General features: G+C 39.2%; 3 protein-coding genes across 4 annotated transcripts; 2 read left to right on the top strand and 1 right to left on the bottom strand.

Annotated features, from left to right (window-relative positions):
* Positions 1-589: 589 nt before the first annotated feature.
* On the bottom strand, positions 590-10,220 carry LOC103982010 (protein FATTY ACID EXPORT 3, chloroplastic). The gene is made up of 7 exons (XM_009398802.3): positions 9,918-10,220; positions 8,850-9,240; positions 8,482-8,649; positions 3,128-3,174; positions 2,977-3,014; positions 907-1,008; positions 590-824 (listed from the first exon to the last, which is right to left on the bottom strand). Exons 1-6 carry the CDS (start codon positions 10,140-10,142, stop codon positions 918-920), a joined length of 960 nt encoding a protein of 319 aa, XP_009397077.2. The 5' UTR covers positions 10,143-10,220; the 3' UTR covers positions 590-824; positions 907-917.
* On the top strand, positions 5,864-8,216 carry LOC135635927 (uncharacterized). The gene is made up of 3 exons (XM_065147395.1): positions 5,864-6,694; positions 6,785-7,993; positions 8,086-8,216. Exons 1-2 carry the CDS (start codon positions 6,550-6,552, stop codon positions 7,978-7,980), a joined length of 1,341 nt encoding a protein of 446 aa, XP_065003467.1. The 5' UTR covers positions 5,864-6,549; the 3' UTR covers positions 7,981-7,993; positions 8,086-8,216.
* Positions 10,221-18,633: 8,413 nt separating the features above from the next.
* On the top strand, positions 18,634-22,389 carry LOC135586602 (uncharacterized). 2 transcript variants are annotated; one of them, XM_065146987.1, is made up of 6 exons: positions 18,634-18,903; positions 18,985-19,510; positions 19,692-20,034; positions 20,907-21,005; positions 21,089-21,203; positions 21,937-22,389. In XM_065146987.1, the coding sequence occupies exons 1-6, from the start codon at positions 18,723-18,725 to the stop codon at positions 22,176-22,178; spliced, it is 1,506 nt and encodes a 501-aa protein (XP_065003059.1). In that variant the 5' UTR covers positions 18,634-18,722; the 3' UTR covers positions 22,179-22,389. The 2 variants fall into 2 exon arrangements, with proteins under 2 accessions (XP_065003059.1, XP_065003060.1); XM_065146988.1 differs by having other exon boundaries at positions 21,959-22,259.
* The last annotated feature ends 788 nt before the right edge of the window (positions 22,390-23,177 follow it).

Raw genomic sequence — 23,177 nt, 5'->3', positions numbered from 1 at the left:
AGGGTTCAACGAGTTCCAAACTTGAAGGAAATTATTAGAGTGAGAATGTGAGAGAGAGTCGAAAACGACATACCTGAACCATGTTGTAAATATATTTTTTATAATGGTCAGGAGACAGTAGGCATTTAGTTGAAGGGGGATCAGTGGACATTACTCTGGATGTGGAGAGTCAACCGATCCATCTAACAGTATAATTATCTCAATCATCTGTTGTATTAATCTAATGGGTCATTTGGTCGACATGCCAAACCCATGTGTGCTGATTGATGATGATGAGATATTTGATTATCCACGTGTCAAACCCATTATCACTTATAAATATGAAATAACTAACTGCCCCTTTAAAGAGGTGGATTTCATTAGTCATTGACACAGAGGAAGCCGCCCGGCATGGTTGTCACTGATAACATAGGCAAATCGAAAGATTATTATCAAACTGCAGCAAACTAAAGTCGCCCACACATCAATGTAACTAAGACTACAAAATATTTCTTTCCTAGTCCGGCGTAATGACTACAAAAGACCTCTTTGCAATCTGGCATGCATGTTATTTTTCCCTTACTTCCAGCAAATCGCAAAAAGCAGAGTATGTATAAACAAAATTTCTACAACTGATATGAGAATTTGAAGATTATGAGAAACCCGGTTCTGGTCTTTTGTAAGTTCTATATATATATATAATCGAAAAAATGAAAATGAAAAATGACAGGGAACTCCTCCAGCACTCGAATACTTTTGCAGACTTTAAGCTATTATTGCCCGATTGTGAGATAGAAACTTGGAGGGGGGACCGGAGCCATCCTTCAGACACACCACTTGGATCCCTGTAAAAACATAAAGAAAGGCTCAAATGAAAATATTTTTGTAGCCAATACGTAATTTCCAAGATTCGGTGACCTGACTGACCTCTCCTATGGTCATAGACGCTCGGATCTATGTCCCAATCTCGATGCCTTTTCTTGACTGTCGATTCTGATTCTGTACACATAGAAAGCTACCATGGTACCACTGCTCACCAAAACTAAAATGGTTAGATACAGAAGTAAATCCATAACAACAAAAGACAAATATGAGATTAAAAAGTTACCAAATTTAACTTTGCATATATAAAATAAACAGAGACACTATGCATAGACAGATTCTCTCCCAATCTCTTTTGCACTTAAACATTAAATTTTACCTTGTGGAACCAGAATGGGCTTTCAGTTTAAACCCTTCAATTAAAAGTACCCACACTGAACAATAAAGAGGATATGCTGAAGTCAAATGACTATCTTAAACCTGCTCGTTGCATGAAAATCACATAGTTTATTTAGTTGGGATAAAGGTACTGCCCACTATCAGATAGCAGACAACCAATTCAGACAGACAACTCTATCCTTGTGAGAGAAAGAATCCTTTTTTGTTCCAGCAAAATCACATGGTAATTCCTCTGTTAGGAAGCAACATCTGTCACCCACTTGACAAGACCAGGATGACCAAACAGGGCAGCCTGAAAACTTTAACTGATTTAACAAATGCCAACAATTTTCTTAATATTTGCTTCAGACCCTTGTGCCGCGAACCACCTCCATCTTTTTATCATGCGTTACACCAAACGCTCTCACCATCCAATCAAACTGTTAGCTCCTGTATGGATTCTTTGGCATCCACAGCTTTGTCGGCAAGGTTAGGAAGAGCATAGAGTTTAAGCATGCCCCCTAAAACAGTTGGACCATACTTACATGGACATGTACTGATCTATTTTCAAACTAGTAAAATAATGTATAGAGCATCAGTAAGCCCAGTACAACAGTTGGATTGGTCAAGCCAGCAGGACTAACATTTTTTTTTTTTAATGGCATTGAATAATAAAATACCATATATAATACATATCATGACCATGAGTATCAGCTAGGATATTATACTGTATCATGCATAATGTGAGATAATGAGTTAAGCAAACAATCACAATATGTTCATAATTGCATGATGATGATTTAAACACATCTGAAATCTAATGCAACACCAACTTATAAGCCTAAAATCATATTAACTGGTGCCTAAGAAAAGAGCTTCTATTGACTAATATTGAAGCTGTCATTGTCAATTATGATTCAAAAACTTCATACCTTATGTGATGTTTCATGGTATTACTAAAGAAACTGAATATACTATTGTAAATATATACCAGATGGTACATGTCAACAAACTGAGGTTCCCTCAAGAATTAGGTTAGGTATTGAATCAGATTGGGACTAGCTAGGTGGGAAAAGGTGTGGAATTATACTAGTGGTTGCGATAATGGGTTAATACTAATCCTACATTAGTCGGGATATTGCACACTAGGTACAAGATGATCATTGTCTTAATAATTCATGAAATCACTATGACAATCCTTCCTACTTAGTCCATTAATGACCTAATTGACACAATGCAACATTAGGTGCTTCCAGTTAGAGTTTGTTTTATCTTGCATGAGCAGACAGTTATATGATCGGCTAAGCTGAGAAGGTTATTCCCCAGTCTTTATTTAGAACCCCGATCACACTCCAACTAGTCTTTGTTAGAAACCTTTTCAGACTCCAATTCATCATAGCATGTTTTGGAGTTTCAGCAGAGTGCAAATCCTAGCTGATCATCACTGCTGAGTTAGGATAAGTTATTAATTAGTAACTAAGAGTTCCGTGTGTAAAATAACTTAGATCGAATACATTGAACATATAAAATGTTATCCATTTAGAAGTGTTTTTCTGGTCCGAGTTTAAGTCTATATATTTAGAGGTTACTTTGACTGGAAACCAGTACTTTTTATGTTAAAATTTGGAGAAGTTTTTTTCTCCGAGTTGCTGAGCTCTCTGCCTTCTATTTTTCCATCTAATCTCGTTCTACTCTGCTTGCAATTGCTTCCAAGTATAAATTATAATTCTCTATAGTGGATGTCATATCCCAAACAGTATCGATAAGAGCGATTAATTCAAGCATCTTAATACTGACCTGATAAGAAGCATCAAAAGATTTAGAAATGATCCTCTCTGCAATATAAGAACTAACTCATCAGAACCAGTAAAACAAAAGATATCTTCAGTAGCTATGATTTCCATTAATAGATTTAATATCGGCTTCCAATCAATGAAAAGAATTTCACCTGAGACCACAGGCGCCAGTGCCTAAAGAAGATAATAGCTGCAATTGCTGCACCAAGACATCTTAGCTCAATAAATGTGATTTTAGAGAACAATATGGTTGCGAAAAAAGAAAAAATAAAAAGTCCATCCAAATATTGATTAAGAGGCGATTGACAATACCAACTGAAGTTTGACAATCAACAGAAGTAACTTTTAGTTTAAAGTAAAGGTTCTAACATCATGTTAAGGCCAAGTGTTAATTTTTTTTCCCATTAACACCCATCTCGTGCAAATCATTTGTTATTTATTTATCTTTACTATATCATGACAATAGTGTGGAGTCAGCCCCTTGCAATGGTTAGAATGAAAATAAGTACATGTTTCAACTCACTCATTGACCAATAAAAGATATCTGAATATACAAATGTAACAAGCAAGGATTGACTTACCGAATCGTACCGCCCGGTACGGGCGGTACGTACCGGTCCGATAGGTGACCGGTACGCGGACCGCCCGCTACCGGGCGGTACACCCAAAAACCCTAATATCGGGCGGTAACGGTCGAAATCGACCGGTACCACTCGGTAACGGTCGAAATCGACCGGTACCACTCGGTAACGGTCGAAATCGACCGTTACCACACTGTAGCAGTGCTACAGTACTCCAACGGTCAAATTGACCGTTGGAGCCCTTTCTCCTCCTATTTAAACCAATCTTCTCTCCCCTATTTCATTATACTCTCTTAAACTCTCTCTCAAACTTTTCTTTTCTCTCCTAAACTCTATAAAATAACGATTTGTGAATTCATTTGAGGCTAATTTGGAAAGATTAAGAGGAAGAACTTTCTAATCAAGAGGTATGTATTCGTTTTCTTTAATTAGAGAGTAATTAAGATATTTAAGATTATGGTTAGTGTTTTTCATGCATAGTAAATATTGAATAATATTTATCATAGTAAAATAAGTTTAATTAAATTTTATTAAAATTATTTAATGCTGCGATTAGTTATTTTAATGATGATTAAATCAAAATTTATTTGATTTTATATCAATTTAATGTCTTTAATACCTATTAAGGTATTTGTCATGTTTATAGTGGTGAAAGAGAAGTAATTAGTGAAAAATTAACTATATTAATCGTATAATTAGTGTAGATAAATGATAATTATCATAATTTGAATCATATTGGATTAAAATTACATATTTAATGTTTCTTTTATGTATTTAACATATATATGATGGTAAAATAAGTTTAATTATAATTTATTAAAGTTATTTAATACTGTAATTAGTCATTTTAACGATGATTTAATCGAAATTTATTTGATTTTATGTGAATCTAATATCTTTAATATCTATTAGGGTGTTTGCCATGTTTATAGTGTTGAATGAGAAGTAATTAGTGAAAAATTAACTATGTTAATCACGTAATTATTGTATCTAATGATGTTAATACTTATTTTATGCATGTAACATATTTATGATAATAAAATATAATTAGTTATGTTTTAATAAAATTACTTAATGTTGTGATTAGTGATTTATGATCGATATTTGGTCAATTTAATATGTTTATACTTTATAGTTTATTTGAATTAAATTTGATAGGATCATGGCACCAAAGGAACAGCCACATGATGATGCATGGGTTCATGCCCGAAAACTAGATGAAAACCGTCATCATTGGAAATGTATTTATTGTGACTACATTGGCAAAGGTGGAGGAATAACTCGAGTGAAAATGCATTTGGCTGGTGGGTATCCTGATGTTGCAAAATGCAAGAAAGTTCCAACGGAGATCCGTAAATTATTTCAAAGCAAGCTTAAACAAACAAAGGAAGATACATTAAAAAAGAAGGCAAGAGTTGAGGAAGAATATCATAGGGCTACACAGGAACCGGTTTATGATCAGTATGAGGGTTGCGGCGATGAAGTCGACCCGGATCTCACAGTTGGGATTCGTGCATCATTGGAGCATCAGTATACGGTCGATGAAGCAAGGAGGCATCGACGACCTGACTCACAATTTGAGCATGGCACTGGTAGTGGAATCCAGAGGTCAACCAGCATGAGGCAACCAACTGCTCCTTCTCAGCTAGGCCGAACTAGTAGCATGAGATATGGTGGACTCCGTGGTTTTATGAGAGGTCTTGGCAGGAGGTCCGCACCAGATATTGTTGATATTGATCCGCAAGCCTATCCCCCACAAACAGCGAAACAAACACGGATTGACGATGCATACACAAAAGAAAAAAAACGAGATATTGGGAAGGCAATCTCAAAATGGTTTAACTTTCATAGGATTCCAGCCAACACAACCAAAGGTCCATATTATCATAGCATGATCTCCTCCATTCAAAAGTCTGGCACGGGGATCCAACCTCCAACACCAAAGGAGATTCACGGCGTGTACTTAGATGAGGAGGTGACAGAAATAAAGGATTGGATCAAATCCTTCAAGAGGCAATGGGAAGAATATGGGGTGACATTGATGTGTGACAGTTGGACAGGACCAACAAGAATGAGTATCATCAACTTTCTTGTTTATTGCAATAGAAGAGTGGTGTTTCATAAGTCCGTTAATGCTTCTGAAAAGATCCAAGATGCAAACTACATTGAGAGCTTGATGGACACTATGGTAGAGGAGATTGGACCACAGTATGTTGTACAAATAATAACCGACAATGGAGCGAATTTCAAAAAGGCCGGTTTGCAATTGATGGAAAAAAGAAAAACTTTGTTTTGGACTCTATGTGCAGCTCATTGCATAGATCTAATGTTGAAGGATATTGGTGAGTTGGATGCGGTCAAAAAATGTGTAGCTCGAGCACAATCAATTACCAAATTTATATATAATCATCATTGGGTCCACGCATTAATGCAAAAGTATGTAAATGGTGAGGTACTTCGACCTGGAATTACTCGGTTTGCTACCAATTTTATTGCATTAAAGTCATTACAGCAAAAAAGGCAAGGCTTGAAGGCAATGGCTAGCTCACAAGAGTGGTCTGAATCCAGATATTCAAAATTGAGTGATGGAAAGAAGATAGAAAAGGCCATTCTTTCCTCTAGATTTTGGGATACTATAGCAGAAATCATAAAAGGTGTGGAACCACTTTATATTGTCCTCCGTAAGATCGATATGGACAAGCGTCCACAAATGCCGTATCTTAAATATATGTTGATTTCAGCAAGAGAGGAGATCAGGAAAGCATTCAAAGATGATTTTAAGGCCGACCAATATGTACGAATCATTGATCGTCGGACCGATGTTCATATGGATCAAGATATCCATAATGCAGGTAAATTCATATTCAGAATAATTTAATTTATTATTATTTAGATAATAAAAAATCATACTAACAAAATTATGTTTTGCAGCGTATTATCTAAACCCAGCAATTCAATATCGATATGCTCTCGGAACGCAAAATAATTTCCTAATGACACTACGAAATGTTATATATCGGCTCTTGCCAAACACTACCGAGGCAACCGATGCTCTTATGGAGGGTCGATTATTTCGAGAAACAATTGGTTCATTCTCCGACGTTGTAGCTGTATCGTGCCGTTACACTATGGATCCTGGTGAGAAAAAGTTATGCATATTGATTATCAATTATATTTAATGTTGATTATTTGTTATGCTAATAAAATCTTATTTATATCTTTTTGCAGTCGAGTGGTGGCTACAATTTGGAGGCGATGCACCACATTTAAGGAAGGTTGCCGTTCGTATACTTTCACAGACAACAACATCTAGTGGTTGCGAACGTAATTGGTCAACGTTTGCATTGATTCATACGAAGGTCCGCAACAGACTCTCCTACAGACGGTTAGAGAAACTAATATATGTCCATTATAACATGCGGCTAAAATTACGATGTGCTGAGTTGGATAAGGAGCCAGAGGAACCAGATATTGATCCCATTGACCTCCAATTCTACAACGAAGATTCAGAGCCAATGTTAGATTGGGTTGAAGCAGCAGAGAACCAAGAGGATCCTCTACTTGATGAGGCGGGAGATCCTCAACGTCCTTCGCGTTTTATCACCGAGGCAATAGAAGAAGAAGAAGAAGCACAACCCCAACAGGTGGAAAATCCCCCTCGATTACAACATGGTATGAGTCAAACTACTCGAGGAACTACCGATACCCAACGGTCACACTCGTCCGCCCAACGTGCAAAGGCAAAGGGGAAGGCAGTAGCATCAGTTGCATCGTTGGAAAGAATCGAGTCGGGCGACGAGACACCTTCACAATCACATTCTCTTTCTCGCTCGGTCCAGAGACATGATAGCAACACAGACAGCAGTGCCTCAACAGATGATGGCGGTGATACCGGGCAGTCGTTGGTCTCGTCTGCACAACTTGAGGGTGGTGAATGGACTGAGGAGCAATATTTTACACATGCCACTCAAGATTCAGATCATGGAACTCGACAAGGTACTGGTCAAGTTTATGCGCGGAAGGGAAAGGAGAAGGGGAAGGCAGTGGATGAATATGAACAAATGCGACAGAGCATACATGATATAGACACAGAAAGAGACTCATCGTATTCACAGCAATCGTATTATGGAGAATCATATGGGCAACAACAGTATGGTGATAGTTGGTCATCCTTCTCTGAGCAACAGCATGATACAGAACAACATCAATATATGCCTCAAGAGCTGCCTCGAACAAATATGATTCATGACGATCAATCTACGATCAGCACCACATTGATGCATCAATGGCATACGGTGTATCAATACACTATGTCATGGGATCAATTTCATGATTGGGTCCAACAAACGTATCATATTGATATGTATCGGATCGAGGACCCTGATCCACCACCCGTGGAGGCCCGTCGTTCGTTTTGGTGGTAGAATTAACAATCAGGTATATCTAGATATATGATTATTTAATTCATTTGAATTTTAGAGTTTATATTGTAACAAAATAGTCTAACAATTCAACTAATTTTTCTGTAGATATTTCAATCTATAACGAGCTGAAATACGAACCTCGAACAAGACTACCTCAAAGCCCGAAAAAGATATGTGATGCTATTCTTATCTAATTTACATTGATTTTGTCAAACTTATACTATTACTATATTTATTTGTAACTTGAAAACCTTATCCTAACTTTTTTTTTTATTTTCAGATATTTTCGGAGGGTTAAATCGGTGAAATCGGGTGTACCGCTCGGTACACCTCGGTATACCGGTCGGTACACCCGTACCGTACCGTACCGAGCGTGGGTCGAAACGCCGGTACGGTACGGTACGGCGAACCTTGGTAACAAGTACTATTCCAGGAATGAGATCAGTTAGGTGCACCACTGAATGATGAAGTAAAACAATACTAGAATCTACACCTACTAACCAGTTTGGCTTTTCAGAAGAAGTAGGCTTGCTTTTCTGCTTTTCCATGCCCGCAAGCTTGATATACTTAGAACCAAAATTGAAGTTCCAAGAATAATTCCAAAACGGATGGCAGGAACACTTCCAGTCAGCATGAAGTGAAGAAATCCTCCAAGAGAAAGAAAAGCACCTGCACAGATTAGAATAACCCTTTTTGATGAATAACAGCCAATAAAGAAACAACTTAATAATGTTTGAATGACCACATCCAAGCAGTACGATTGTATACATACGCAAGGAAACAGAAAGTTATCTAACCAGGAAAGAGAACTACGTTACAGGTACTTCCATGAAGAAATAAAACATATGGGCAGGTAGCCACTTACATACCATAAGGGATTCCGAGGTAAAAATCTCGAGTTGCCGCCATGCTTTTCAACTCATCTTTTGATTCATAAGCTTCTACAATGTCTTTGATGAAATCAGGAGAATTCTTTGCTGCTGCAGAAATATACCCTTTTCCTTCTTCAGATATCTCTTTTGCTACAATACTCAAATCATGTTGTGCTATATCTGATTGAATTTTCAGCCTCTCAGATGTTTCCATCAGTATTTCAATTGCCGTCTTGGAGAATACTTTGTATGCTGCTTGTGACATAGCCTTAACTCTATGAGCTTCTGTCTTAAATATTTCTATTAACATCTGCCATGCTTCTTGAGATACCCCAGCTTCTATCTCGTCTTCTCTCTTATCCTTTTCCACTTCGATATCCCTAGGATTCTATATATTAAAGATACCAAAATTCTGTCCTCAACATATAAAGAATTTTATGGATGGTAAAGGCAAATTAACATGAAAAGCTATATGACGACTTAATACTATGTTGCCAACGAAATTTTGAAGGAATATACCAAGACCATATGTCATAAGTACTAAGTTATATTTTAGTGGGAACAAAAAAACAATTTAGAGTTTACAATTTGCTTATGAAGGAAAAAAATACTATATGGCTAAGTTAATTTTGGAAGCAACAGGGAAATATGTCACTCAAACGATAACTTATGTCTATCCAAACACTCGCTTGCAACAACCAAAGCCGTAGAATTCACTATAAATCTTCCAATACGCACACAAAGATTGACAACTATTAAACGACATCCAAAATTTTCTTACCGAAACTTAAAATAACACAGATCTGTCAATGCACATTCATCAAATTCAAATATGAATCACAACCATCGTATCGAATAGTTAAAAGGTCAGATTTGTTCTGTTACGACTCGCCACATTTCTGTCAAGACGTTAATTCAAAGAAAAAATAGAAAACATAGAAATGCTTTCTATCAATCCCACAGGTTAACATATAGACTAGAAGAAAAGAAAGAAAGAAAGAAAGAAATAATCGAGAATAAATATACTTATTCGACACATCATCAGAGAATGGCAATTAGACTGACCGATTCCTCAGGCGAAGCGGCGAAGGGAATGATCCTCGGATGAGGCCCCAATCTGCTCTTCAACGGTGGGGAATGAGACAAACCTAAAGGGCATCGGATGGCTTCCGATGGGCAGTGGGAGGAAGAAAGAAAAGGAAGACGTGAGGCCTTGGGGGTTCTGTTTCCACAGAGCTTCGGAGCAAGGTTTCCGAGAAGAAGGGAGCTATCGAGAGAAGCAGAAGCCATGGCGAGGAGGACCAGAGGAAGGACGCAGAACAGCGCCGAAGCCCAGGGAGGCGATACCGAGAGTGCGTTAGTGAGTTTATAAGGCCGGTGTCGGCCGTGGTCTTCATGTGTGTATATATATACACAGAGACGTCATCGACAGCTAGACTATGATCCAGGCCACGGAAGAGCCTCCGTGTTAATTGTATTAAGTTTCTTGAAACACGATTGGAGGTGTGCCACGTGTATATCAGCCTGCAGTGCACGACAGCGTAACGAGATCCGAGCTGTCACACAAACCACGTGGGCCAGGGATTACATTAAACAGGAGAAGAGGATAGAGCGAGACTTCGAAGCTTAAGATAATATAGCAAATCCTTGTGTGCTTATATTGATGTGATCAGCCATTTTCCCTTTTTACTGATTGAAAACCGATTATTTTGCTCGTAGTCCGTCCAAATTGATATCTACTAGTTGTTCTCTGTCTTCCAGCCTATCGGCAATTGTTTTTCCTTGCCTTGTCGATAGGGGAAAGATGTGCAAAGCCTCGAGAGCAAGCAAAGAACTGATGCCTCGTACTTGCCATCACCCCTGAAGCAAAGTACAAGTGCCTCGAAGCAACACATTGCAAAGAAAGGAATACCCCTTGTTGCATTGCATCCCCATAATCCTCGGACAAGCGGCAATGGTGCGTACTGCCTCCCCTCGCACACGCCTTGAATGAATCGTCGCCCGTCCCGAGGAGCTGGGCCGGATGGCCTTTATCCACGTTACTAAAGACTCCAGCCCAACGGACATTTCTCGCATATGTTGGACTTTGGCCCAACCATTCAGATTCGCGCACGCCCTGAAATAAAAGGAAGAGATGAGATGACGCACCTTGGCATGGAAGGGAGCTGATGTAAATATGCGAAGCTTTCGGCAGCGCAAAGGATGAGAGAGACATAAAATGAGGATGTTGTCCCTGCAATATGTAAAGCTTTCAACAGCTCAAAAGATGAGAGAGATTGCCAACGGCCGACTCGTTGATGGGATGCTTGTCCTGCTAAACACGGCAAACTGTCAAAGCTTCAGCAAATATGGCAATTAAGTGCGACCAAAAGCGTTAATTCGATAGCCAGCTCCCTTCTCTCACGTTGGCCTCGGAATCCAGAGGCCTCAGGAACTCACAAGATGGCAGCAACCACCCTTACTTGGTCTTGGGAATCCAAACGCCCCAAGAACTCACAAGATGTCAGCAACCCGCTCAAGTGGTATTCGGCTTCCAAGCGCCTCGAGAACTCACCAAACCAAGTCCACAAACAAACACCATTGCTTCTTCCTCGTCATTACGGTGTGACCGCCGTCATGGAAGAAGAAGAAGAAGAGCGAAGAGGCAGTCTCGACGTATGCTTTGGCGAGCACCATACCACACTTTTGGATGAGTTCGAGCGGCTCACCTTCGAGATCCAGCTGAACCGGGCTATCCTCCGGAGGAGCTATTCCGAGCCAATCGCCGCCCGGACTACCCAGCCGGCCCGACCTCATCCCGCCCAGCACCCACCCAAGTGTGCGAAACCGTGGAGACCGCGGAGGCTCTTCAGAGCCCTGAGGAGGTTGTTCAAGCCCGCCATTTGCGGCCGTCGGACCAAGGGTCGACAAGGAGTTTAAGTGCTATACCAAATGAACCCGAGTCTGATCCAGCGATGAAGAAGTGTTCCTTCTTTTCGTTGTCACCCTTGTGATCGAAGTGTGCATATATACTGTGACATTTTAACATCTTATTGAGGTACATGAGTTATCTTTTCGAGAAGCCAGATCTTTATTTTCATCCCGGCCGTTTCTATCTTTAAGCATATTATGTCTCTGATTATCCAGTAAGTTGCATTTTTTCATTTCTTTTTCCCTTAGAAAAGGGTTAGACTACATGGAAACAGATATAAATAACTATTTCATTCAAGATTCAACTGCATTTGCTATTGCTGTCTATTTTTGTGTTTGTGAGACAATACTCTCGAGAAAGTTTGAAAGAAATTGAAAGAGATGTTTATGATACAGAATAATTCATTACACCTTTAACCTACAATTTTATAGGATTAATTATAGATAAAAAGATAATGATGGGATCATACCTTAATAGTCCCGATGTTATATGATTGATATCTTGGTACTACGTGATCCACACTTTGGTGTTACGTCATTGATCGTAATAGTCATGTGACCAACATCTCATTATTACTTCGTTGATATCTCTATACTATACTATGTGGTTAGTACCATCCATGACATTTCATCACAATATGGTTGACACATCAACATTACATCCATGACATTTCAATCACGTATGATTGGTATGACATTATCCTCCAAACGCTACCAACCACATCATAATTGTCGCACAAATTTGACGTAGCCAATGGCCACTCCCGAGAGGAGGATATTACGATTTCATTTTGTATCTTCTGAGGAATCTCTCAAGCCCAACTAACAACCACAGTAGCCTAGTCGATCCCAAAAAATCCCTGCTCCCCTTCTAGCCATGTGGCTACTATTTCACAACAAAAGGTCAACTAATCAATACGGCATATGTTAAATGTGTTGATCAAGCTCAACTAACTAGGCCACAGGGAAGGGGTGGGAGTTGGTCGATCACTTGATGCTGTAGTCAAATGATGGTATCCTTCCCATCTCCCACTATCTTGGGAGCTCTCGACCACTTGAGAGGATGATGGTGCTTATGTTCCTCTTCGACGCTAGCTCGATGGTGGTGATGGAGGCGATGATGTTGCATCAGTCAAGCATAATTCTGCTACAATAATTTGGTCCTGAGTATTCATCATAACGTGGGCTACCTTGTAGCCTTAAGTGAGAACTCATCTTGCCCATACCCCAATGTGGTCGCCTCGACACATTAGGGCGAAGGTGGTCAATTGGTTATATGCTTATGTCTATCGAGGGACCTTAAATGCCTTAGTGGCTTAGAAGATATTGGCATCAAAGTCCATTTCTCTAGAAAAAATATAAGTTAGCTTATATTCAAGTAAAAAAACCAAGAGGGTCACATTCAAATACCAATACTAAGGCACAAGGCTGATTCCTACTTCCACAAGCCAATTGTCGCTCATTTACAAGATTGTCGTAGTCTTAGGCAAGGTTTTGCTAGTCAGCGATATTGCTCCCACTCAACCTCGAGATGATATTCCGAAACTTCATAGTGGGCCACGTCAAATTGATAGTCCACACACTTTATGAATAAATAAAAAAATAATGTTCCTTCCATTTGTTAGAAGACCCAACTTGCCATTAGAAGAAACGAAAGATCTAGATGAGGAAGATATGTTGGACCTTACTAGAAGTTTTGAAGTTGTTGAAGGACCAAAGGCTTTGAAAGATTGAAGGTTTTGAATGTTTTGAGAAGAATTGAAAGCGTGAAAGGAGCAAATTATGATGAGGGGATATTTATAGCGATCGAGCAGCCTTTCGATTAGCCACCTCATCGCTTGTCACTTTAGCTAACTAGCAACATGGAAGCATGCTATTGCATAAGGTTGGGCATCACAATTATTATAATCTTTTGAATCCCTAACAATATAGAGAATCTCTATATATAGATGCTCGATGGAGTGCCACATCAACATAGTAATAGACTATCATTACGAAGATATTGGAGATCGAATCCTATTAAATTCAGCGAGCAGCCGAATCGACACACACAATCGTCAGGAGTGAAATGGCGCATGTGTGCAGGTGTGACCGAGACCTGGGAGGCAAAGCGACAACTCTTGCACAACCGAAAGTGTTAGAGCTAACCCCAGGAAATTTACCACAAGGTAATTTGGCAACCCAACAAGACAATAAAATGGAAAGAATAAAAGCAAGACAAGAACACCATATATATGTGGTTCGGTCAATTGACTTTGACCTACATCCGCGGACGAAAGAGGAGCAAATCACTACTATAAAAGAGACTATTACAAATGCCTTAGGAAGATGTTCATAGGCCATAAAACACCCAAAAATACTAAACAAGAAAAACCTCAACTATAAGCCCAAACTATTGAATTGAGTATGGACTTAAACCAAAAGCAAACACTTAGGTTTTTCTTATGGTGCCACTTGTGATGCATCTGACTTCAAAGCCCAGGCCCTTATTTATAGTTCCAATAGGAGATAACAAGTCTGGTTTTCCCGATGTGGGACTATGGGACTTGCTAAACTAACAAATCTCCACCTTGGCATGTCCCAACAAAACTTACTCCACTTTCTTCATAAAAGCCCCAACGAGCAATCACCAACAATTAACACCAACCAAGTCCAAGCACTGCTTGAACTTGTAAACCGGAAGAGTCTTCGTAAGCATATCAGCAGGATTGTCCTTTGTATGAATTTTCTGAACAAGGACTTTCCCCTTAGCAATGGTATCCCATTTGCATCCAATAATTTTCTTACCCGAAGGCGACTTCACAAGATCCCAAGTTCTATTCCGATGGAGAGATTCAATTTTTTCATTCATTGCAATCAACCACTTAGCGGAATTATCACAAGAAACTGCATCTGAGTAGGAAGTAGGCTCACCAACTTCACTTGTCTCTTCTGCAACAAACAAAGCATATGCAACCAAATTTGCATATCTTTGTGGTGGTCGAATTTCTCTCCGTGGTCTATCCTTGGCTATAGAATATTGCTCTTCCTCTGGATCATCTGCGTCAGTAGACTCGGGACCACCTACTGGCATTCTTTGAGTAGAAGAGTTCGACTTAAAAGAATCTGAACTACCAATCTCAAGCTCCACCTGCTTCTGCGCACAATCATTTGTACAACTAATAGAATCCTCTTTGGAAGATAACATAGATAATTCATCAAAAGTAATATTTATACTAATTATAAATTTTGGGGATTTGGGATCAGAACACCATAATCTGTATCCTTTCACCCCAGAAGCATACCCAAGGAAAATGCATTTTTTCACTCGAGGCTCTAATTTTCCTTCATTTACATGCATGTATGTTGGACACCCAAAAATTTTTAAATCAGAATAATCAGCAAGAGTACCTGACCAAGCTTCCTCCGGAGTTTTAAAGTTAAGTGCTGCAGAAGGAGCGCGGTTGACAACGTAACAGGCCATATTAATCGCCTATGCCCAAAAGTCCTTTGTCAACCCTGCATTTGAGATCATACACCTCGCTCTCTCCAAGAGTGTTATGTTCATACATTCGGCCACACCATTTTGCTGAGGCGTCATCCTAACAGTGCGATGCCGAACGATTCCTTCATTTTTGCAGAATTCTTCAAAATCACCTTCACAAAATTTCATACCATTATCTGTTCGAAGCCGCTTAATCTGTTTACCTGTTTGCTTCTCAATCAAAGACTTCCATTGTTTAAAGGTTAGAAAAACATCATTTTTATGTTTCAAAAAATAAACACAAACTTTCCTCGAATAATCATCAATGAAAGTCAACATATACCTGGCACCACCCTTTGACTGAACATGAGCTGGACCCCAAAGGTCTGAATGAATATAGTCAAGAGTACCTTTCGTTTTGTGAACTGCCGGAGAAGTGAAGCTGACTCTTTTCTGCTTTCCAAAAATGCAGTGTTCACAAAAATCAAGTGGCCCAGTACTCTGTCCACAAAGTAGACCATATTTGCTCAATATGCTTAAACCTTTTTCGCTCATATGACCCAAACGCATATGCCATAATTTGGTGATGTCATAATCAGACAATGATGATGACGAAACTGCAACTGAACCTGTGATAGTAGTTCCCTGCAGAATATACAAGCTACCAGACCTACAAGCTTTCATAACAATAAGGGCACTTCTAAAAACTTTCATAACTCCACCTTCAACTGTGTATTTACACCCAAGGGCCTCTATGGTGCCTAAAGAGATGAGATTCTTTTTTAAATCAGGAACATGTCTAACATTAGTGAGCGTCCTCACAATACCATCATGCATTTTAATTCGGATTGTTCCTCTACCAACAACATCACATGCTGCATTATTGCCCATCAAAACAATTTCACCATTACAAGATTCATATGTGGAAAACAAATCCCTATTAGGACACATGTGATAAGAACAACCAGAATCTAAAATCCATTCATTTTTAGACCTCGTCCTGTCATCAATAGCAAAGAAAATATTTCCAACATTCTCCTCAATTGTTACACTAACTTCAACGGATTCAATAGTTTTCTCAACAAATTTTTTCTTTTGCTTTAATTTATTTTTCAATTTAAAGCAATCAGATTTAATGTGCCCCATTTTATGACAATATCTGCATTCCAAATTTCTATGTCTGGATTTAGATCTAGATTTAGATCTACTACTATCAAATTCTCTTTTATCCATTCTCCCCATAACAACCAGACCCTCAACCTGATTCTCTCTACATTCCCTAGTGATATTCCTGTCTATCTACTCCTTAGATTTCAGTGCAGATTTAATTTCTTGATACAAAACTGTTTCTTTTCCATAAATCAAAGTATCACGGAAATGCTTAAAAGATTGGGAAGAGAACACAAGAGTAACAAAGCCTTATCCTCATCATCAATTTTTGTATCTTTATTCTCCAAATCCACATGCTCTTAGCCGTAGTCTCCATAGCTACCTCCCGTAAAACCTCATCAGAGAGATTTAGAATGATGCTTGATCGGGCCTTCTTATCCATACCCGCAAGCTCTTCTTTTGACATATCATCTGGAATGCTCTCGGCTCCCTATAGTACCAAATCAACTCCGTCTTGAACCAGAATGACCTCCATCTTAAGTTATCACAAGCTGAAGTTGACATTTTTGTCGAATTTCTCGACAACAATCTTTGTTATTGTCATCGTTGCCAAAAGATCCCGAAACCAGACTCTGATACCAGTTTGTTAGAGCTAGCCCCAGGAAATTTACTACAAGGTAATTTGACAACCCAACAAGACAATAAAACGGAAAGAATAAAAGCAAGATAAGAACACCAGATATACGTGGTTCGGTCAATTGACTTTGACCTACATCCACGGACGAAAGAGGAGCAAATCACTACTATAAAAGAGACTATTACAAATACCTTAGGAAAACACCCGAAAATACTAAACAAGACAAACCTCAACTATAAGCCCAAACTATTGAACTGAGTATGGACTTAAACCAAAAGCAAACACTTAGGTTTTTCTTGTGGTGCCACTTGTGATGCATTTGACTTCAAAGTCCAGGCCCTTATTTATAGTTCCAATAGGAGATAATAAGCTTGGTTTTCTCAATGTGGGACTATCGAACTTGCCAAACTAACAGAAAGGTCGAATGTGTACTTTGACAATACATAACCAAGGCTGAATGTGCATAGCCAAAAGACCAAATGTATATTTCGATAATGCACAACTAAAAGACAAAATGTACATCTTAATAATACTTAGTTGAAAGGCTAAACATGCAATTCAACATCACATAATCAAAAGATCAAATGTGCATCTTGATGATGCATAGCCAAACATGTAATTCGATGATATAGAGTCGAAAGGCTAAATGTGTATTTGGATGATGAATAATCTAAAGATTGAATGCATATTTCGACAATGCATGATTGAAAGGTTAAGTGCACATCTCAATGGCACTCGGTCGAAAGGCCAAAGGTAAGGCATCCTCTCATCAAGATCCATGGTGTCAAGGTCCATAGTGTCAACCAAAACACTTCTTGGCTCGATAGCTCTATACTCTAATGAGCCAAGAAGTGGGAGGGCTAGAGATAGGTGATGAATGATGAATGATGAATGATGAATGACATGACATACAGCTTGCTATCACGTGGCTGATAGACTGACCACCCAAGGGCACATCAACCCCACGCAATCGACAAACAACATGTTTCAAGTAGTGCATCAACACCACATGGCAACACGTGTCCAATACACTAACTATCCAAGCTTGACGATGATGACACATGACTGCGACAATATGCCTCTATGCCTCTAGCCTAAATTAAGTCAATCAATGAGCGCATCATGTACGACAAACATGACACCATTACCTTGATTCAACCCCCCGAGAATGTCGCACAAGATTGATCCGGGATGTAATAATATTTAGAGTTACATATAAAAGGGACCCACCCCAGGTGCATTCATGATGTACTGAATAGTTCCCTTAATTAGAATTGTTCAACTAGTCTAAACTCAAGGTTAACTTAACTATCAGAAAGGTATTTGTCAAGAATGTCGTCTTCGTAGGTTCAACACTTTGCAAATAGAGATACGGACTAAGACCGACTAAGAAAAGACAGACCTCTATCGAATCTGAATTCAGCTCGGACAATCAAAATTTATACTAATAAAATAATAACTAGAATGACGATGGACTAGAAGCAATGCCCAAGACACAACGATCGAGCCATTCCCATCGCTCCCATGCCCGTAGCCACAGAGCGTGCGTCCGAACAAAATACATGTATTAAACGACCCAAATAATTTTCATATCAGAAATTGTGTGTGATCCATATTCAAAATAATTCTCTCTCTGGCTTGCCATTTGGTGGGGTCGGACAATCCGACCACCCAACATCCGACCCATATCCTTCGTTTCTTTAATTTGACAATATCCTCTGTTCCCATTTCACCGATCGCCGGCCGGCTAATGTCTCGCTACGGAGCCCTGTGTCTCTCTCTCTCTCCACAAGTACAACCCAAGCTCATCAACTCCACCGCTAGCTTCCGCACCCACCGGCCCTCCCTCCCTTTTCGAAGCCACCGCCGCTCCCTGCCCCTCCTTCCACAAGCCACTTCGATCACCAGCTCTGCCTCAGACTTTCCCGGCGGTAACGAATCGTCGATCCTACCCTACCTGGTTGCTCTCCCACATTCTTTCTTTTTTCTCAGCTCGAAGGCGAATTGTGCAGATCATGTGGTGGGCGACCCCGAAAGGAAGCCCACGGCGAGGAGGCCGAAGCGGCGTAGCGTCGCAGGCGTTGATCAAGAGGAGCTGGTGGAACCCAGGGAATTAGCTGATGCCGATAGTTTTTTCTGCGAGTTTAATGGGGTTGAGATACATTATAAGACATGCCACCATGCAGAAATCGCAGAGGAAGAGGAGGTAAGAGAGAAGGATCGACGGGTTTCCCCAAAAGTCGCGATAACATTTCCCATCATCCTGCTGCACGGTTTCGGAGCCTCGGCCTTCTCGTGGGATCGAGTGATGAAGCCGCTCTCTCGGTTGGTGGGGTCGAAGGTCCTCGCATTCGATCGCCCTGCCTTTGGACTTACAGCGAGGAGGACCGTCAGAAGTGGGGACGACGATGATGATAGTCTTGCTAGGCCTTTAAACCCCTATTCCATGACCTTTTCTGTCCTCGCTACGCTCTTCTTCATAGACCTGTTAGCTGCTGCCGGGAAGAAGACGGAGGAGGAGAAGGCCATCTTAATCGGGTCGATCTCTCTGTCCGTCTCTGTCAAATTGAAGATGAAATCGGTCTTCTCTATTGTGAAATCTCCTCTTTTTGTTATAAAGAGAAAGAGCATCCGCTTAGCTTTTGCTTATTCGTTGAACACTAGTTGGTCTACATAGTCTGAAATAGTGAACTGAAACTATGATTTGGGATCTTCTCAGGCACTCCGCTGGTTGCCTTGTCGCAGTCGAAACCTACTTTGAAGCTCCTGACAGAGTCGCTGCACTGATCCTGGTTGCACCAGCCATAGTTGCTCCTCTAACCCTAAGGAGAATTGACAAGGAGAAGGAAATGCGAAAAGACAGCCTGAAGGAAGATGGAGACTCCAATTTGTTGATTGCTTCATTGAATCCCTTTATGAGGATTTGGAAAGCCTTGAAGAATTTGTGTATGCACTTGTTGGAGGGAGTTTTGAGTATTCTGAAAGGGATGAGAGATATGATTTGCTCCTTTTATACCAAAGCCTTATCTGCACTCTTGCGATCTGCATTTGCCGCAATGCTGGTATGTTGATGCATCAAAGCTTTTCTCCTTTGTTTATAACACAGTTGTTGGCATAATTAATTCTGACACCTCAAAATTTGGTTACTTACAACGAATCCTATTCTGGCATGCATTCCTCATCTCAACTTTTTGATTGAACTAATTAATTCATGATTTTAAATCAGTTTTAACATGTTTCTTATACTTGGATCTTTCATGGTTGTTTAGTATGTTGCTCATGTAGGCCTTCAACCCCTAGAGATAAGCTCTCCCACAATACTGTTTCACATAATGCTTATATAAATAAATGAACATGTTACGTTTTGATATTTAACTCATGTGGTAAGCTGTTTGTGGACATTTAGTGTTTTAATGTTAGATAATCAGGTGACCTCTCTTGATAGTATAAATCATGATCTATTATTAGTAATCTGCTCTGGACTTGTAACATACTTTATTCGCAATCCACTACAAAGACTCTCCATCCATGTGGAAGCTATGTACTATGTTGATCCTTACATGTGCATGAAAAGAAAATAATGGAAGGTTTTTTCTCCAAAACAAGTCCTCCTTGCATTGCAATTATCACATATTCTACATAAACATCAAGTTTGTTATGTACTAACTAATATTCAATATCAACATTTTCTAATGCTTTACATTAATGTCAACTTTGTCATATACTAAATAATATTTAATATATATCTGCATATCCATGTTGTACTTTATTGTCTTGTTATAAGATTCAACATATTAGCATATCCATGTCATCTCGCATCAGCGTCTTGTTTTTTTCCCTCTTATCCAGTTTTAGACTGCTCTTTGACAAATAAATTTATTTATTCCATGCATCTCAAGGTTTTTTAATTTTGATTTCTTGATAATGGTTCCAGGTAAGAATGATAATAGATAAGTTTGGAATATTGGCTATTCGCTATTCTTGGTTTGATCCAAGCCAGGTCACAGATCATGTCCTTCAAGGTTACACAAAGGTTAGCTTCTAATGTATGTTATAACAATAAGAGATACATTTGTTATGTGTGGTTAGTTTTCTAAATCCATTGCATTTATGCAGCCATTGAAGACAAAAGGTTGGGAGATGGCACTTTTAGAGTACACTTCAGCATTGCTTACTGATTCTTCATCTAAGCCACCATTGTCTGGAAGACTTGCTCAGATTTCATGCCCTGGTGAAGTCTTTTAATTTTAATTTTTTTATTGTTGGTAATGATAAGTTACAATCATTCGGTGACATTCAGCTTCACTTCAATGCTATTGATGGAACACTAAGAAATTTTCAGAATTCTCTCATGTCTGATTTTATCTAGGCTACATAAAGAATTAAATTATTTAAATCTTAATCAAATGCCTTACTTGTTCTTGCGGTTGGAGATCATGATATGATATATTAGAACATGGAGTAATTTCTAAGTTAAAGTGTTGTGCTTGTTTCGCAAACTGCTGCTGTTCTAGTTTCTAGTAACTTCCCAAGAACTTTTAATTGTTATGTTACCAGGTACTCGAGGGGGTACTCATTTTAACTGTTTTAGCTCTGACAAACACCCATTTACCTAAATGTTTGCATTACTTAGAAAAATAGGTGGGGCAGATCTTAATAAAACTATATGCCTAGATTTAGGAGCGATAGTTTCCTCTTAGGAAGAGGGATGAAATTCCTACTAGATAAATAGGACATATAATTCCAACATCAAAAGAGCACTTACTCAAGCAATCAGGTTAGTTTTATTGATCTTCTTCTCCATTAGTACAAAGATGAATTTATGTAAACATGCAAAATGATTTTATTTGTCTTTCTTGATCTTTAGGAACTATGCATTTATCATGTACGTGCTTTTCAGACATATGCTCTCTCATAACAAATGTGATTCTTCTTATTTGTGCATTTTTGTTTATATAACTCAGTGCTGATCATTACTGGCGACAGCGACCGCGTTGTCCCATCGTGGAATGCTGAGCGTCTTTCTCGAGTCATACCTGGTTCCAGCTTTGAAGTAATCAAGAACTGTGGGCATTTGCCTCATGAAGAAAGAGTGGAAGAGTTTTTATTTGTCGTTGAAAATTTCCTTAGAAGGGTTTTTGGATTTTTGGATGAGCAATTAATCCTGGAAGCAGGTGCGCCGACGAACTGTGAGCTAGTAAACTAAAGCTTAAGAGTATTTTTGTGGCCTTGTGAGCCTACACTTTTCCAGATTGCAGGAAGGGATCAGCTTCACAGTTGATGAAAAGAGTATTAAAAAAAAAATTATAGTTTGTACCATACTGAGGTTAGAACTTGGTGGGTCTGTGACTGGTATTGTGACAGCTGCTGAACTTGTACATGATGATTCTGTTCCATGCTCGTAGTCCTTTGATTAATTTTTTGGTATCATTTGCACAAAATTATAAATTGTGATGATCATAGGTGAATAGAATGCAGTGTCGATCATCGAAGGATTATGAAGGCAATTAACGTTATTATCAAGCTGGCATACGCCAACAAGATCAGCTCCTCTTTTAACTTAAGAAAGGAGGAACCAAACTTGCCATGACTAATGTTATGGTATAAGAGCAGAACCTGGACCCTATCTATGAACGTTTTCTATTTGTCAGTCTTTTACCTACCAATTTATGACACTATGCTGTCATGGGTTTTTTTTTTCCTCAAAAAGAAATCTTCCTTTTAACTGTCTGAAACATCCGGAGCTGTTCTTGTTGCCAAAAATAGAAAGCAGATCATGGGCTAAATCTGACCGCCAGATCTAATTGGTAGCTAAGCAATGAGCATCATAGTTTTTACATTTCTAAATATGTGAGAAATTTTATATTCATGAAACGTTGACGGTTTAGAAAAAGCATTCTGAATTAGATTGGCGTAAAACCAAACAGGCCAATTCTTCCTTGCTAAGAACTTTAACCAGCAGTTCATGATCCATCTCAATCACTATCCTCTGCACTCGTGAGATTGCAACTTGGGTTCCTTAACAGGAACTCATTAAGTTTCCTCCTTCCATGTTGAACTTGCTTCCAGCCATCGTATATGGACCATCACTTCAAAATGAATGCAGTTCATCCTGTCAACAAGAATCTAAAACGTCATCAGTGTTTAATTAAATCCACCCATGCATTAGCTTGTTCTATTTCACCAGAACTCAATATATCTCACT

This window comes from Musa acuminata, chromosome BXJ3-4, assembly GCF_036884655.1.
Source record: "Musa acuminata AAA Group cultivar baxijiao chromosome BXJ3-4, Cavendish_Baxijiao_AAA, whole genome shotgun sequence".
NCBI lineage: Eukaryota > Viridiplantae > Streptophyta > Magnoliopsida > Zingiberales > Musaceae > Musa > Musa acuminata.
The sequence above is the reverse complement of the archived record's forward strand: the minus strand, read 5'-3'. Positions and strand labels throughout refer to the sequence as shown.

Coding starts and splice junctions, on each gene's coding strand:
- LOC135635927 (XM_065147395.1), top strand. CDS start 6,550: ATGACACTACGAAATGTTATATATCGGCTCTTGCCAAACACTACCGAG. Junction 6,695..6,784: donor CCGTTACACTATGGATCCTG/GTGAGAAAAAGT, acceptor ATCTTTTTGCAG/TCGAGTGGTGGCTACAATTT.
- LOC103982010 (XM_009398802.3), bottom strand. CDS start 10,142: ATGGCTTCTGCTTCTCTCGATAGCTCCCTTCTTCTCGGAAACCTTGCT. Junction 9,241..9,917: donor CCGCTTCGCCTGAGGAATCG/GTCAGTCTAATT, acceptor TTTAATATATAG/AATCCTAGGGATATCGAAGT. Junction 3,015..3,127: donor ACTGGCGCCTGTGGTCTCAG/GTGAAATTCTTT, acceptor CTTATATTGCAG/AGAGGATCATTTCTAAATCT.
- LOC135586602 (XM_065146987.1), top strand. CDS start 18,723: ATGTCTCGCTACGGAGCCCTGTGTCTCTCTCTCTCTCCACAAGTACAA. Junction 20,035..20,906: donor CTGCATTTGCCGCAATGCTG/GTATGTTGATGC, acceptor TAATGGTTCCAG/GTAAGAATGATAATAGATAA. Junction 21,006..21,088: donor TCCTTCAAGGTTACACAAAG/GTTAGCTTCTAA, acceptor GCATTTATGCAG/CCATTGAAGACAAAAGGTTG.